Source organism: Cuculus canorus, chromosome 36 (genome assembly GCF_017976375.1).
Source record: "Cuculus canorus isolate bCucCan1 chromosome 36, bCucCan1.pri, whole genome shotgun sequence".
Lineage (NCBI taxonomy): Eukaryota > Metazoa > Chordata > Aves > Cuculiformes > Cuculidae > Cuculus > Cuculus canorus.
Window position 1 is genome coordinate 653,499 of NC_071436.1, and position 16,547 is coordinate 670,045.

Genomic DNA, 16,547 nt, shown 5'->3' on the forward strand with positions numbered 1-16,547 from the left:
TCAGGGATTTGGGGGGGGGGGGTTATGGTGTCTGCCTCCCCCCCCCCAAATCCCAAGGCCGCGGGAGGATGCGGGATGCAGCCGGAACTCCGGTTGCCAGGGCGACACTCTGGGCTCCGTCGCCATGGCAACGTGCCCCCCCCCCCCCCCCGGGTTCAAATGGGAGGGGGGGTCCATTGTGGGGAGGGGGGGGCAGGAAAATTGGGGTTCATTGCGGGGGGGGGTGTGGAGTCCATGGGGGGGGGGTTGGAGTCTAATGGGGGGAAGTTGAGGCCCAAAGGGGGGGTTTGAGGCCCAAAGGAGGGGATTTTAGGGTCCCCCTGGGGGGGGAATTGGGGTGCTGGGGGGGGGAAATTGGGGTCCCGTGGGAGGAGGGGGTGGGGTCCGCCCGGGGGGGGTTCAGAGCCCCCCAACTAACGGTGTTTTCTGCTTCTCCTTCTCTTTTCTCCCCCCTTCCCGTCATGGCTCTGTGCCCCCCCCCCCCCGTACCCCAATATCCCCCTCTGGCCCCCCATTGCCCCCCCACCTCCCCTGTGCCCCCCCCGGACCCCAATATCCCCCCCCCGGCTCCCCATTGCCCCCCCCTCCCCTGTGCCCCCCCCCCGTGCCCCCCAACCCCCCCTTCCATCCCCCCCAATCCACCTCCTGTACCCCAATGCCCCCCATTATCCTCCACCCTCCCATCACCCCTCCCCTCCCCAATACCCCCCCATTGCCCCCCCAAACCCCCCGTACCCCAATACTCACCTTGTGACCCCCCAACCCCCCTGTACCCCAATACCCTCTTTGTGACCCCCCCACCTCCTATGTCCCCCCATTGCGCCCCCAAACCCCCCCATACCCCAATACCCACCTTGTGACCCCCCAAACTCCCCATAACCCCATTACCCCCCACTACCCCATTGCCCCCCACCCCCCTGTACCCCAATACCCACCTTGTAACCCCCCCAAACCCCCCCGTACCCCAATACCCACCTTGTAACCCCCCCGTACCCTGTCTGCCCCCAACCCCCGCGTACCCCAATACCCACCTTGTAACCCCCCCAAACCCCCCCGTACCCCAATACCCACCTTGTAACCCCCCCGTACCCTGTCTGACCCCACCCCCCTGTACCCCAATACCCACCTTGTGACCCCCAACCCCCCCCCGTACCCTGTCTGCCCCCCACCCCCCCGTACCCCAATACCCACCTGGTGACCCCCTACCCCCCCGTACCCTGTCTGCCCCCCACCCCCCTGTACCCCAATACCCACCTTGTAACCCCCCCACCCCCCCTGTACTCTGTCTGCCCCCCACCCCCTGTACCCCAATACCCACCTTGTGAACCCCCAACCCCCCCATACTCTGTCTGCCCCCCCCCCCCCGTACCCCAATACCCACCTTGTAACCCCCTCACCCCCCCGTACCCCAATACCCACCTGGTGACCCCCAACCCCCCCGTACCCTCTCTGCCCCCCACCCCCCTGTACCCCAATACCCACCTGGTGACCCCCACCCCCCTGTACCCCAATACCCCCTTTGTAACCCCCCAAATCCCCCCCCCCCATTTCCCTCCCCCAGCCCCCCCATGGCTCACCCCCCCCCCAGCACCCCATAACCCCCCTCCCCCCATCCCACCACACCCCCCCCCCTTCACCCCCCCCCGCCCCATCCCGCCATGCCGCCCCCCCCGCTGGCGTTGGCGCTGGCCCTGGCTCTTTGGGCCCCCCCCAGCACCCCTCAACCCCAACCCCCCCCAGCCCCAGGCGGAGGAGGAGGAGGTGGGGACCCCCCCCCCGGACCCCCGTTTTCCAGTGGTTCCCACACAATACGGCCGTTTGCGAGGGGCTCGTCGGGACCTCAGCAACGAACTCCTCGGCCCCGTTCAAGCGTTTTTGGGGGTCCCTTACGCCGCACCCCCTCTCGGCCCTCGACGTTGGGCCCCCCCCGAAGCGCCGGCCGCTTGGGGGGGGGTCAGAGACGCTACGGCTTTCGCCCCGGCGTGTCCCCAAAATTTAAGGGGGGGTCCCCCACCTTTGATGCTCCCCCTTTGGCTCAGCGACAACTTAGAAGCCGCCGGAGCGTATGTGGCGGCTCAGAGCGAGGATTGTCTGTACCTCAACCTCTACGTTCCCACCGAGGATGGTACGGGATGGGGGGGATTTTGGGGGGGGGGGCGCAGATTTTGGGGGGGCTATGGGGGGGGGGGGGAAGGGATGCGGGAGTGATGAGCGCCTGGACCACAGGCTGTGTGGTGGCCTATGGGGTGGGCGTGGCTAAGAGAGTGGGCGTGGTTAAGGAGGAGTGGGCGTGGCTTGGGTGGCGGGGTGCGAAGACCTGGATTCTATTATAGAGAGAGGTGTGGGCGTGGCCAAAAGGTATGGGTTGTGCAGTGAGTGGGCGTGGTTAGAGATAAGTGGGCGTGGCTGAGAGGAATAAGGGTTGATAGGGAATGGGCGTGGTTAAACGGAGTGGGCGTGGCCACGGGGCTGCCCCATGGAGCGGTGCAGCGGAGGCGAATTGGGGTGAATAAAGGGGAAATCGGGCAAAAAAGAGAGGGGGGGGGGAGGTCAGAGGGTGATGCCGTCCGCACCCCCTGTACCCCCCCCCCCACACACAGAGCGAGGCTGGAAATGGGGGGAAAAAAGGGGGAATTGGTGCAAATTGAAGAGGGGGGGTTGGAAAGAGGGGGAAAAGTGAGGGGTTTGGGCGGGAAAATGAGGCGGGAGGAGAGGGAGGGGAGAAATGGGCGGGAAAAATTGGGCGGGAAATGAGGAGAGTGAGGCGGGAAATGGGGGGTGAGGTGGAAAACGGGAAAATTGGGCGGGAAATGAGGGGTATGAGGTGAGAAGTGAGGAGAATCGTGTGGGAAATGAGGGGTATGAGGTGAGAAGTGAGGAGAATTGGAGGGGGAATGGGGGGATGAGGTAAAAGATGGGAAAATTGGGCGGGAAATGAGGGGTATGAGGTGAGAAGTGAGGAAAATCGTGTGGGAAATGAGGGGTATGAGGTGAGAAGTGAGGAGAATTGGAGGGGGAATGGGGGGATGAGGTAAAAGATGGGAAAATTGGGCGGGAAATGAGGGGTATGGGGTGAAAAATGAGGAAAATTGGAGGGGGAGTGGGGGGATGAGGTAGAAAATGGGAAAATTGGGCGGGAAATGGGGAGAGTGAGGTGGGAAATGAGGAGAATCGGGTGGGAAATGGGAAAATTGGGCGGGAAATGAGGACTATGGAGTGGAAAATGAGGAAAATTGGAGGGGGAATGGGGGGATGAGGTAAAAAATGGGAAAATTGGGCAGGAAATGAGGAATATGGAGTGTGAAATGAGGAGAATCGTGTGGGAAATGGGAAAATAGGGCTGGAAATGAGGAGAATGGGGTGAAAATTGAGGTAAATTGGAGGGGGAATGGGGGGATGAGGTAAAAAATGGGAAAATTGGGCGGGAAATGAGGGGTATGGGGTGAAAAATGAGGAAAATTGGAGGGGGAATGGGGGCATGAGGTAGAAAATGGGAAAATTGGGCGGGAAATGGGGAGAGTGAGGTGGGAAATGAGGAGAATCGGGTGGGAAATGGGAAAATTGGGCGGGAAATGAGGAATATGGAGTGAAAAATGAGGAGAATTGGAGGGGGAATGGGGGGATGAGGTAGAAAATGGGAAAATTGGGCGGGAAATTAGGAATATGGGGTGAGAAATGAGGAAAATTGTGGGGGAGTGGGGGAATGGAGCGGGAGAGGAGGGAAAGAGGGTGGGAAATGAGGAAAACGGAGGAGATTGGGCAGGAAATGAGGAAAATAGGGTGGGAAATGAGGAAAAGTGTGGGGAAATGGGGAAATCTGAGGGGAAATGAGGAAAACCGGGGAAATTGGGCAGGAAATGAGGGAAATTGGGCAGGAACTGAGGAAAAGTGGGTAGGAATTGGGGAAAATAGAGTGGGAAATGAGGGAAATTGGGTGGGAAATGAGTGAAATTGGGTGGGAAATGAGGAAAATAGAGGTGAAATGAGGAAAATTGAGGGGAAATAGGGAAATGGGGTGGGAAATGGTGAAAATTGGGGGCAAATTGGGCGGGAACTGAGGAAAATTGGGCAGGAACTGAGGAAAATGGCATGGGAAATGAGGAAAATTGGGGGAAATGAGGAAAATAGGGCTTGAAATGAGGAAAATGGGGGAAATAGGAAAATTGGGAAGGAAATGAAGAAATTGGGCTGGGAAATGAGGAAAATTTGGCAGGAAATGAGGAAAATTGGGTGGGAACTGAGGAAAATTGTGCAGGAAGTGAGGAAAATGGCGTGGGAAATGAGGAAAATTGTGGGGGAATGAGGAAAATTGGGAGCGAAATGAGGAAATTTGGGCAGGAAGTGAGGAAAATGGTGTGAGAAATGAGGAAAATTGGGGGAAATGAGGAAATTTGGGCAGGAAGTGAGGAAAATGGTGTGAGAAATGAGGAAAATTGGGGGGAAATGAGGAAAATAAGGCAGGAAATGAGGAAAATTGAACATTGGAAAATTTGGAAATAGGGAAATCGCGCCCCTCCCCCCGACAAGAAATGGGGGAGAATGGAGGAAATGGGCCAAATCCGATGGGAAAAGGGGGAATCGGGGTGAAAAGTGGCAGATTTGGGGGTGGGGGCGCCCCTCCCCACCGAGGCCGAGTTCCCGCCGGCCGCCCACACCCCCTCCTCGTGGGGAGCCACCGTGGCCGATTCCTCCCATCCCAACATCCATCCCGGCGTCCACCACCATCGTCCTTCACCCCTGCTCCCAAACGTTCTCCGTCCATCCCACGGCCATCTGTCCTTCACTCTGACTTCCGTCTGTCCATCTCGACGTTCTCCACCCATCGTGATCTCCATCTTGACGTCCTCCACCCATCCTGGTGTCCATCTTGACGTCCTCCTCCCATCGTGATCTCCATCTTGATGTCCTCCACCCATCCTGGTGTCCATCTTGACGTCCTCCACCCATCGTGATCTCCATCTTGACGTCCTCCACCCATCCTGGTGTCCATCTTGACGTCCTCCACCCATCGTAGTCTCCATCTCGACGTTCTCCACCCATCGTGATCTCCATCTTGACGTCCTCCACCCATCCTGGTGTCCATCTTGACGTCCTCCTCCCATTGTGATCTCCATCTTGATGTCCTCCACCCATCCTGGTGTCCATCTTGACGTCCTCCACCCATCGTGATCTCCATCTTGACGTCCTCCACCCATCCTGGTGTCCATCTTGACGTCCTCCACCCATCGTAGTCTCCATCTTGACGTCCTCCACCCATCCTGGTGTCCATCTTGACGTCCTCCACCCATCGTGATTTCCATCTTGATGTCCTCCACCCATCGTAGTCTCCATCTTGACGTCCTCCACCCATCGTAGTCTCCATCTTGACGTCCTCCACCCATCCTGGTGTCCATCTTGACGTCCTCCACCCATCGTGATCTCCATCTTGATGTCCTCCACCCATCGTAGTCTCCATCCCGACGTCCTCCACCCATCGTGGTGTCCATCCCGACGTCCCCCACCCATCCTACTCTCCATCCCCACCTCCGTCCCCCCACGGCGCCATTTTGGGGCCCCCCCCCGCCCCTTTTTGCCCCTTTTTGCCCCATTTTTTTTTTTAGGGGCCATTTCTCTTTCAATTCTTTTCTTTTTTTTGCTCTTTTCCCCCCAAAAAAGACCATTTTGGGGCCAAACCACTCCATTTTTTTTTTGGGGGGGGGGGCGTTTTCACCTCTTTTGCTCATTTATTTTCCGCCCCTTTTCCCGACCACCCCCCAAACCTTTTTTTTTTTTTTTTTTCTTTTGGGGTCCCCCCAATTTTTTTCCTCCTTTTTGTCTTCCCTTTGGTCCAGGTTTGCTCGCCAAAAAGCGCGAGGACGGCGCGGCCCCCCCCGGACGCAGGTATTTTGGTGCATGTTCCTCCGCTTTTGGGCAAATTCGCTTTTTTTTTTTGGTTCTTTCTGTTTTTTAATTGGTTTTTTTTTCTTTTTTCCCCCCAAATTACTCCTCCTCTCCCCCCTTTTCCCCCCCCCTTTTCCCCCCACCCCCATTTTCCCCCCCTTTTCCCCCCCCCCCTCGTCTCCCCCTTTTTGGCGCCCCCACCCCCTTCTTCTTTTTTTTTTGCCTCTTTTGGGTCTTTTTTTGGGGGGTTTTGTTGGTTTTTCGCTGGTTTTGCTTCTTGGCGGGGGGGGGTTTGGGGGGGGAATTTTTGGGGGTTTTTTTTGGGGTCTTTTTGGTGTTTTTTAGTGGGTTTTTTGCTTTTTGTGGACACCCCCTCCCCTTTCTCCCCCCTCCCCGCTCCCCCCATCCTGGATAATGGGATGTTCCCCTTCCCCCCCCATCATTAATGATGAATGGGGTGTCCCGCGTTGCCATGGAAACAGCCCCCCCACCCCAAAAGTGACATTTGGGGGGGTCTGTGGTGCTTTGGGGTTCCCCAAAGTGACATTAAGGGGGGGTCCCCAATGCTGGGGGGGGCCCCAAGGGGATCTGTGGTGCTTTGGGGGTCCCCGAAGTGACATTGAGGGGGGGTCCCCAATGCTGGGGGGGGCCCCAAGGGGGTCTCTGTTGCTTTGGAGGTCCCCAAAGTGACATTGAGGGGGGGTCCCCAATGCTGGGGGGGTCCCCAAGGGGATCTCTGTTGCTTTGGGGGTCCCCAAAGTGACATTGAGGGGGGGTCCCTAATACTGGGGGTTCTCCAAGTGGGTCCGTGGTGCTTTGGGAGTCCCCAAAGTGACATTAAGGGGGGGTCCCCAATGCTGGGGTGTCCCCAAGGGGGTCTCTGTTGCTTTGGGGGTCCCCAAAGTGACATTGGGGGGGGGTCCCTAATACTGGGGGTTCTCCAAGTGGGTCCGTGGTGCTTTGGGGGTCCCCAAAGTGACATTGAGGGGGGGTCCCCAATGCTGGGGGGGTCCCCAAGGGGGTCTCTGTTGCTTTGGGGGTCCCCAAAGTGACATTAAGGGGGGGTCCCCTATACTGGGGGGGTCCCCAAGGGGGTCTGTGGTGCTTTGGGGGTCCCCAAAGTGACATTGAGGGGGGGTCCCCAATGCTGGGGGGGTCCCCAAGGGGGTCCCCATGGTCTGTGGTGCCCCTGAGCCGTGTCCCCCCCCCTCCATAGACATCCGGGACAGTGGGAAGAAGCCGGTGATGCTCTTCCTCCACGGCGGTTCCTACATGGAGGGGACGGGGAACATGTTTGACGGCAGCGTCTTGGCCGCCTACGGCAACGTCATCGTCGTCACCATGAACTACCGGCTCGGCGTGCTCGGTACGGGGGGGGTGGGGGCATGGACAACCTTCTTGGGGTCATGGGGTGGGGGTGGGAATGATGGAGAACCTTCTTGGGGTCGTGGGGTGGAGGTGGGAACAGTGGAGAACCTTCTTGGGGTCATGGGGTGGGGGTGGGAATGATGGAGAACCTTCTTGGGGTCATGGGGTGGGGGTGGGAACAGTGGAGAACCTTCTTGGGGTCATGGGGTGGGGGTGGGAACAGTGGAGAACCTTCTTGGGGTCATGGGGTGGGGGTGGGAATGATGGAGAACCTTCTTGGGGTCATGGGGTGGGGGTGGGAACAGTGGAGAACCTTCTTGGGGTCATGGGGTGGGGGTGGGAACAGTGGAGAACCTTCTTGGGGTCATGGGGTGGGGGTGGGAACAGTGGAGAACCTTCTTGGGGTCATGGGGTGGGGGTGGGAACGATGGAGAACCTTCTTGGGGTCATGGGGTGGGGGTGGGAACAGTGGAGAACCTTCTTGGGGTCATGGGGTGGGGGTGGGAACAGTGGAGAACCTTCTTGGGGTCATGGGGTGGAGGTGGGAACAGTGGAGAACCTTCTTGGGGTCATGGGGTGGGGGTGGGAATGATGGAGAACCTTCTTGGGGTCATGGGGTGGGGGGGGGAACAGTGGAGAACCTTCTTGGGGTCGTGAGGGAACCATGGAGAACCTCTTGGGGTCATGGATTAGACATGGGGATCATGGAGAACCTCCTTAGGGTCTTGGGGACACCATGGAGAACCGTCTTGGGGTCATGGGTTGGGTGTGGGAACAATGGAGAACCTACTTGAGGTCTTGAGGACACCATGGAGAACCTCCTTAGGGTCTTGAGAACATCATGGAGAACTTCCTGAGGTCATGGGTTGGACATGGGGATCATGGAGAACCTCCTTAGTGGCCTGAGGACATCATGGAGGACCTTCTTAGGGTCTTGAGGACACCATGGAGAACTTCCTGGGGTCATGGGTTGGACGTGGGGATCATGGAGAACCTCCTTAAGGTCTTGAGGACATCATGGAGGACCTCCTTAGGGTCTTGGGGACACCATGGAGAACTTCCTGGGGTCATGGGTTGGACGTGGGGATCATGGAGAACCTCCTTAAGGTCTTGAGGACATCATGGAGGACCTCCTTAGGGTCTTGGGGGCACCATGGAGAACCTCCTGGGGTCATGGGTTGGGTGTGAGAACCATGGAGAAGCTCTTTGTGGTCATGGGGACACCACAGAGAAGCTCCTTAGGGTCTTGAGGACACCATGGAGAACCTCCTGAGGTCATGGGTTGGACGTGGGGATCATGGAGAACCTCCTTAGTGGCCTGAGGACATCATGGAGAACCTCCTTAGTGGCCTGAGGACATCATGGAGAACCTCCTTAGGGTCTTGGGGACACTGTGGAGAAGCTCCTGGGGTCATGGGTTGGGTGTGGGAACAATGGAGAACCTCCTTAGGGTCTTGAGGATATCATGGAGAACCTTCTTGATGTCCTGAGGCCATGATGGAGAAGTTCCTCAAGGCTGTGGGTTGGGTATGGAGCCACGAGGAGACTTTGGAGAACCTCTTTAGGGTCTTGGGGACACCATGGAGAACCTCCTGAGGTCATGGGTTGGACGTGGGGATCATGGAGAACCTCCTTAAGGTCTTGAGGACATCATGGAGGACCTCCTTAGGGTCTTGGGGATATCATGGAGAACCTCCTGGGGTCATGGGTTGGGCGTGAGAACCATGGAGAAGCTCTTTGTGGTCATGGGGACACCATAGAGAAGCTCCTTAGGGTCATGGGTTGGACGTGGGGACCATGGAGAACCTCCTTAAGGTCTTGAGGACACCATGGAGAACGTCCTTAGGGTCTTGGGGACACCATGGAGAACCTCCCGAGGTCATGGGTTGGACCTGGGGATCATGGAGAACCTTCTTGGTGTCCTGAGGCCATGATGGAGAAGTTCCTCAAGGCCGTGGGTTGGGTATGGAGCCACGAGGAGACTTTGGAGAACCTCCTGGTGGTTCCCGGGGTGGACATGGGGTGGTGGAGCGGCCGCGGCGACGCCCCCGGTGTCCCCTCAGGGTTCCTGAGCACCGGCGATCAGGCGGCCAAAGGCAACTATGGACTCCTGGACCAGATCCAAGCGCTGCGGTGGTTGAACGAGAACGTGGGACACTTTGGAGGTGACCCTCAACGCATCACCATCTTTGGGTCCGGCGCCGGCGCCGCCTGCGTCAGTCTTCTCATCCTCTCCCACCACTCAGAAGGTACTTCCCACCACCCTGAGGACCTCAAATCCTCCAGGAAACATCTGGTTCTATGGTGGAACTCCATCGCCACGTCCCCACCACGTTCCTCCTGTGATGGAACTCCATCCCCACGTCCCCACCACCTTCCTCTCATGGTGGAACTCCATCCCCACGTCCCCGCCACGTTCCTCTCGTGGTGGAACCTCTTTAGGGTCTTGGGGACACCATGGAGAACCTCCTTGAGGTCTTGAGGACACCATGAAGAACCTCCTTGGGGTCTTGGGGACACCATGGAGAACCTCCTGAGGTCATGGGTTGGACGTGGGGATCATGGAGAACCTACTCCCATGGTGGAACTCCATCCCCACATCCCCACCACATTCCTCTCATGGTGAAACTCCATCCCCGCATCCCCACCACATTCCTCTCATGGTGGAACTCCATCCCCGCATCCCCACCACATTCCTCTCATGGTGGAACTCCATCCCCACATCCCCACCACGTTCCTCCCCTGATGGAACTCCATCCCCACATCCCCACTACGTTCCTCCCTTGATGGAACTCCATCCCCACACCCCCACCACATTCCTCTCATGGTGGAACTCCATCCCCACGTCCCAACCACCTTCCTCTCCTGATGGAACTCCATCCCCACGTCCCAACCACCTTCCTCTCATGGTGGAACTCCATCCTCACGTCTCCACCATGATCTTTCCCTGATGGAACTCCATCCCCACATCCCCACCACATTCCTCTCATGGTGGAACTCCATCCCCACGTTCCCCCCCTGGTGACTCCGTTGTCCCTCAGGTCTCTTCCAGAAGGCCATTGCCCAGAGCGGCACGGCCATCTCCAGTTGGTCGGTCAACTACCAACCCCTCAAGTACACTCGTCTCCTGGCGGCGAAGGTCGGTTGCGAACGTGCCGATACGGGAGCGGCGGTGGAATGTCTTCGCCGTCAACCCTTCCGCCTTTTGGTGGATCAAGATGTCCAACCCGCTCGTTACCACGTGGCCTTCGGCCCGGTGGTGGACGGCGACGTCGTTCCGGATGATCCGGAGATTTTAATGCAACAGGGAGAGTTCCTCAACTATGACATTCTCATCGGCGTCAATCAAGGAGAAGGGTTGAAGTTCGTCGAAGACTCTTTGGAAAACGAAGACGGAATTTCCGCTTCTTATTTCGATTTTACCATTTCCAACTTTGTGGATAATCTCTACGGTTATCCCGAAGGGAAAGATATCCTCCGGGAAACCATTAAATTCATGTACACGGATTGGGCCGATCGCGACAACGGAGAGATGAGGAGGAAGACCTTATTGGCGCTCTTCACCGACCACCAATGGGTGGCGCCGGCGGTGGCCACGGCCAAACTTCACGCCGAGTACCAATCGCCCGTTTACTTCTATACCTTTTACCACCACTGCCAAACGGACGCCAGACCCGAGTGGGCGGACGCGGCCCACGGCGATGAGATCCCCTACGTCTTCGGTGTCCCCATGGTCGGCGCCACCGATCTCTTCCCGTGTAACTTCTCCAAGAACGATGTCATGCTCAGCGCCGTCGTCATGACCTATTGGACCAATTTCGCCAAAACCGGGTGAGTGCGACCGAGCGGCGGCGGCGGTGGTGGGGACTCCGTCCTCGTGGGCCTGTGTCTGTATGGCCCTGGTGGACCTCCATCCTCACGTTCCTGTGTCTGTATGGCCCTGGTGGACCTCCATCCCCACGTTCCTGTGTCTGTATGGCCCTGGTGGGTCTCCATCCTCATGTTCCTGTGTCTGTATGGCCCTGGTGGACCTCCATCCTCATGTTCCTCTGTCTGTATGGCCCTGGTGGACCTCCATCCTCATGTTCCTCTGTCTGTATGGCCCTGGTGGGCCTCCATCCCCATGTTCCTGTGTCTGTATGGCCCTGGTGGACCTCCATCCCCATGTTCCTCTGTCTGTATGGCCCTGGTGGGTCTCCATCCTCATGTTCCTCTGTCTGTATGGCCCTGGTGGACCTCCATCCTCATGTTCCTCTGTCTGTATGGCCCTGGTGGACCTCCATCCTCATGTTCCTCTGTCTGTATGGCCCTGGTGGACCTCCATCCTCATGTTCCTCTGTCTGTATGGCCCTGGTGGGTCTCCATCCCCACGTCCCTGTGTCTGTATGGCCCTGGTGGACCTCCATCCTCATGTTCCTGTGTCTGTATGGCCCTGGTGGACCTCCATCCTCATGTTCCTCTGTCTGTATGGCCCTGGTGGACCTCCATCCTCATGTTCCTGTGTCTGTATGGCCCTGGTGGACCTCCATCCTCATGTTCCTCTGTCTGTATGGCCCTGGTGGACCTCCATCCTCATGTTCCTGTGTCTGTATGACCCTGGTGGACCTCCATCCCCATGTTCCTGTGTCTGTATGGCCCTGGTGGACCTCCATCCTCATGTTCCTGTGTCTGTATGGCCCTGGTGGGTCTCCATCCCCACGTCCCTGTGTCTGTATGGCCCTGGTGGGCCTCCATCCCCACATCTCTCCTCCTTGATGGGCCTCCATCCTCATGTTCCTCCTCCTTAGTGGGTCTCCATCCTCATGTTCCTGTGTCTGTATGACCCTGGTGGGTCTTCATCCCCACGTCCCTGTGTCTATATGGCCCTGGTGGGTCTCCATCCCCACGTCCCTGTGTCTATATGACCCTGGTGGGTCTCCATCCCCACGTCCCTGTGTCTGTATGGCCCTGGTGGGTCTCCATCCTCATGTTCCTGTGTCTATATGGCCCTGGTGGGTCTCCATCCTCATGTTCCTGTGTCTGTATGGCCCTGGTGGACCTCCATCCTCATGTTCCTGTGTCTGTATGGCCCTGGTGGGCCTCCATCCTCATGTTCCTGTGTCTGTATGACCCTGGTGGGTCTCCATCCCCACGTCCCTTTGTCTGTATGGCCCTGGTGGACCTCCATCCCCACGTCCCTGTGTCTGTATGGCCCTGGTGGACCTCCATCCTCATGTTCCTGTGTCTGTATGGCCCTGGTGGACCTCCATCCTCATGTTCCTGTGTCTGTATGGCCCTGGTGGGTCTCCATCCTCATGTTCCTGTGTCTGTATGGCCCTGGTGGACCTCCATCCTCATGTTCCTGTGTCTGTATGGGCCTGGTGGGTCTCCATCCCCACGTCCCTGTGTCTGTATGGCCCTGGTGGACCTCCATCCTCATGTTCCTGTGTCTGTATGGCCCTGGTGGACCTCCATCTTCATGTTCCTGTGTCTGTATGGCCCTGGTGGACCTCCATCCTCATGTTCCTGTGTCTGTATGGCCCTGGTGGACCTCCATCCTCATGTTCCTGTGTCTGTATGGCCCTGGTGGACCTCCATCCTCATGTTCCTGTGTCTTTATGACCTGGTGGGTCTCCATCCCCACGTCCCTGTGTCTATATGACCCTGGTGGGTCTCCAGCCCCACGTCCCTGTGTCTATATGGCCCTGGTGGACCTCCAGCCCCACGTCTCTCCTCCTTGATGGGCCTCCATCCTCATGTTCCTCCTCCTTAGTGGGTCTCCATCCTCATGTTCCTGTGTCTATATGACCTGGTGGACTTCCATCCTCATGTTCCTTCTTGGTGGACCTCCAGCCTCACATCCCTGTGTCTATATGACCCTGGTGGGTCTCCATCCTCACTTCCCTGTGTCTGTATGACCCTGGTGGGCCTCCATCCCCACATCTCTCCTCCTTGATGGGCCTCCATCCTCATGTTCCTCCTCCTTAGTGGATCTCCATCCCCACGTCCCTGTGTCTATATGACCCTGGTGGGTCTCCATCCCCACGTCCCTGTGTCTATATGGCCCTGGTGGGTCTCCACTCTCGTGTTCCATCTTGGTGGACCTCCATCCTCATGTCCCTCCTTCTTGATGGACCTCCAGCCTCATGTCCCTGTGTCTATACGACCTGGTTGAGTGGTTGGGTGAGGGGTTGGGTGAGTGGGTTGGGTGGTTGGTTAGTTGGTTGGGTGGTTGGTTAGTTGGTGGGTCGGGTGGTGGGTTGGTTGGTTGGTTGGTTGGTTGGTTAAGTGGTTGGTTAGTTGGTGGGTGGGGTGGTTGGTTAGCTGGTTGGTTAGTTGATAGGTTGGGTGGTTGGTCAGTTGGTTGGTTAGTTGGCAGGTTGGGTGTTGGGTTTGGTGGTTGGTTAGTCGGTGGGTTGGTTGGTTAGTTGGGTGCTTGGTCAGTTGGTTGGTCATTTGGTGGGTTAAGTGGTTGGTTAGTTGGTGGGTTGGTTGGTTGGTTGGTGGGTTGGTTGGTTAGTTGGTGGGTGGGATGGTTGGTTGGGTGGTTGGTCAGTTGGTTGGTTAGTTGGTTAGTTGGTGGGTGGGGTGGTTGGTTAGTTGGTGGGTTAGTTGGTGGGTTGGGTGGTTGGTTAGTTGGTTGGTTAGTTGGGTGGTTGGTCAGTTGGTTGGTCATTTGGTGGGTCGGGTGGTTGGTTGGTGGGTTGGTTAGTCGGTGGGTTGGGTGGTTGGTTAGTTGATGGGTTAGTTGATAGGTTTGGTGGTTGGTTAGTTGGTGGGTTGGTTGGTGGGTCGGTTGGTTGGTTAGCTGCTTGGTTAGTCGGTGGGTGGGTTGGTTGGTTAGCTGCTTGGTTAGTCGGGTGGTTGGTTGGTGGGTCGGTTGGTTGGTTAGCTGCTTGGTTAGTCGGTGGGTCAGGTGGTTGGTTGGTGGGTCGGTTGGTTGGTTAGCTGCTTGGTTAGTCGGTGGGTGGGTTGGTTGGTTAGCTGCTTGGTTAGTCGGTGGGTCGGGTGGTTGGTTAGTTGATGGGTTAGTTGATAGGTTGGGTGGTTGGTTGGTTGGTTGGTGGGTCGGTTGGTTGGTTAGCTGCTTGGTTAGTCGGTGGGTCGGTTGGTTGGTTAGCTGCTTGGTTAGTTGGGTGGTTGGTCGGTGGGTCGGTTGGTTGGTTAGCTGCTTGGTTAGTCGGGTGGTTGGTTGGTGGGTGGGTTGGTTGGTTAGCTGCTTGGTTAGTTGGTTGGTTGGTCGGTGGGTCGGTTGGTTGGTTAGCTGCTTGGTTAGTCGGGTGGTTGGTTGGTGGGTCGGCTGGTTGGTTAGCTGCTTGGTTAGTCGGTGGGTGGGTTGGTTGGTTAGCTGCTTGGTTAGTCGGTGGGTGGGTTGGTTGGTTAGCTGCTTGGTTAGTTCTGGGCACCTCCCTCTCTCTGACCGCCCCCCTCCGCGTCCTCCTGCCCCCGCAGCGACCCCAACCAACCGGTCCCGCAGGACACCAAGTTCATCCACACCAAACCCAACCGCTTCGAGGAGGTGGTTTGGACGCGTTTCGACGGCAAAGACAAACGCTACCTCCACATCGGCCTCAAACCGCGCGTCCGCGACCACTACCGCGCCAACAAAGTGGCCTTTTGGCTCGAGCTCGTCCCCCACCTCCACAACCTCCACCAACTCCCTCACGCCTCCACCACCACTCGCCTTCCTCCTCCTCCGGGTCCTCCTCGACGCCTCCCCTCCACCCGTCGCCCTCCTCCTCCTCCTTCGCCGGCGCCGCCCGACGAAGACGCCGACGCCGAGGAAGACGACGGCGGGCGACGCCGTTTCGCTCCCTTTCCCGGCGATTCGCGGGATTACTCGACGGAGCTGAGCGTGACGGTGGCCGTGGGCGCTTCCCTCCTCTTCCTCAACATCTTGGCCTTCGCCGCGCTCTACTACAAGAGGGACAAACGGCCTCCCGACGCTCGGGGGGCGCCGCGACGCCTCAGTCCGCCCTCGGCGCGAGGAGCGCCCAACGACCTCCTCGGTCACGGCGGCGACGAGGAATTGGTGTCGTTACAGCTCAAACACCCCGAAAGAGGCCTCGGGGGGGGTCTCGGCGGTGTTTTGGGGGTCTCCGAACCCCCCGAAGCGTCGTTACGACCTCCTTCGGGTCCTCCGGACTATACGTTGGCGTTACGGCGCGCGCCGGACGACGTGGCGGTTTTGGCCCCCAATACCATCAGCGTAGGGCCGGGGGGGATCCCCGCCGCCATCTTTGCCGCCGCCGCCGCCGCTCCCCCTTTTCTGCCCCCTCCTCCCGGGCATAACAGCACTCTGCCCCACCCCCACTCCACCACCCGCGTATGAGGAGAAACCCCCCGGGAATTGGGGGAACCCCCCCTGGGAATGGGGAACCCCCGAAATATGGGGAACCCCCCCTGGGAATGTGGGCTCCCCCACCCTGGGAATGGGGAACCCCTGAAATATGGGGAACCTCCCCCCCCCCGGGAATAGGGAATCCCCCCTGGGAATGAGGAACCCCCTAAATATTGGGAACCCCCCCGGGAATGGGGAATCCCCCCAAATATGGGGAACCCCCCCCTAAATATGGGGACACCACCCCTGGGAATAGGGAATCCCCCCTAAATATAGGGAACCCCCCCCCTAAATATGGGGAACCCCCTAAATATGGGAACCCCCCCCTGGGAACAGGGAACCCCCCTCGGGAATGGGGAACCCCCCCAAAATATGGGGAGACCCCCCCAGGAATGGGGAACCCCCCTGGGAATGGGGGAACCCCCTCAGAAAAGGGGGAGAACCCCCCCAGGAAGAGGGACACCCCCTAAATATGGGGACCCCCCCAGGAATGGGGAACCCCCCCTGGGAATGGGGGAACCCCCTCAGAAAAGGGGAGAACCCCCCCAGGAACAGGGACTCCCCCTAAATATGGGGAGAACCCCCCCAGAACATGGGGAGAGCCCCCCCCCAGTCCAGAGACACCCCCCCCAGTACGGGGAACCCCAAAACATGGGGAGAAACACCGCCCCCCCCAGGCTAGGGACACCCCAAAACATGGGGAGACCCCCCCCCAGGCACAGGGAACCCCTAAACATGGGGACAACCCCCCCAGAAAAAGGGGGAGACCCCCCCCCAGGAACAAGGGGAGGCCCCCTCGAGGCCAGGGAACCCCCCCAGAAACAGGGACCCCCCCAAATATAGGGAGACCCCCCCCCTTTTCATATGGGGGGGGCAAACTGGACACATGGGACCCCCCTATGGGTGAGACCCCCTCAAAATATGGGGGGACCCCCCCTGGATGATAGGGGGAGGCAAACTGAACGCATGGGACCCCCCC

At 58.4% G+C, this 16,547-nt stretch overlaps 2 protein-coding genes across 4 annotated transcripts in view; both read left to right on the forward strand.

The window, feature by feature from the left end:
- The first annotated feature begins 1,742 nt into the window (after positions 1-1,742).
- Positions 1,743-15,591, forward strand: NLGN2 (neuroligin 2). Of its 3 annotated transcripts, none has more exons than XM_054052746.1 (6): positions 1,743-2,125; positions 5,832-5,860; positions 7,075-7,246; positions 9,312-9,497; positions 10,290-11,079; positions 14,680-15,591. In XM_054052746.1, the coding sequence occupies exons 1-6, from the start codon at positions 2,020-2,022 to the stop codon at positions 15,557-15,559; spliced, it is 2,163 nt and encodes a 720-aa protein (XP_053908721.1). In that variant the 5' UTR covers positions 1,743-2,019; the 3' UTR covers positions 15,560-15,591. The 3 variants fall into 3 exon arrangements, with proteins under 3 accessions (XP_053908721.1, XP_053908720.1, XP_053908719.1); XM_054052744.1 differs by having other exon boundaries at positions 1,918-2,125; positions 5,832-5,880; positions 7,097-7,246; positions 14,680-15,589; XM_054052745.1 differs by lacking the exon at positions 5,832-5,860 and having other exon boundaries at positions 1,744-2,125; positions 7,097-7,246; positions 14,680-15,590.
- COPS6 (COP9 signalosome subunit 6) overlaps positions 11,100-16,547 on the forward strand; it is a 147,958-nt gene continuing 142,510 nt past the window's right edge. The window contains exon 1 of the mRNA XM_054052754.1: positions 11,100-11,105. The gene's annotated coding sequence lies outside the window, so the exon portion shown is untranslated. The remainder of the gene's footprint in view (positions 11,106-16,547) is intronic.

What these genes read in the sequence shown, in the direction of transcription:
- NLGN2 (XM_054052746.1), top strand. Translation starts at nt 2,020, where the DNA reads ATGCTCCCCCTTTGGCTCAGCGACAACTTAGAAGCCGCCGGAGCGTAT. An exon ending in CCTCTCCCACCACTCAGAAG is followed by an intron (nt 9,498 to 10,289) that starts GTACTTCCCACC and finishes GTTGTCCCTCAG; the next exon opens with GTCTCTTCCAGAAGGCCATT. An exon ending in ACCAATTTCGCCAAAACCGG is followed by an intron (nt 11,080 to 14,679) that starts GTGAGTGCGACC and finishes CTGCCCCCGCAG; the next exon opens with CGACCCCAACCAACCGGTCC.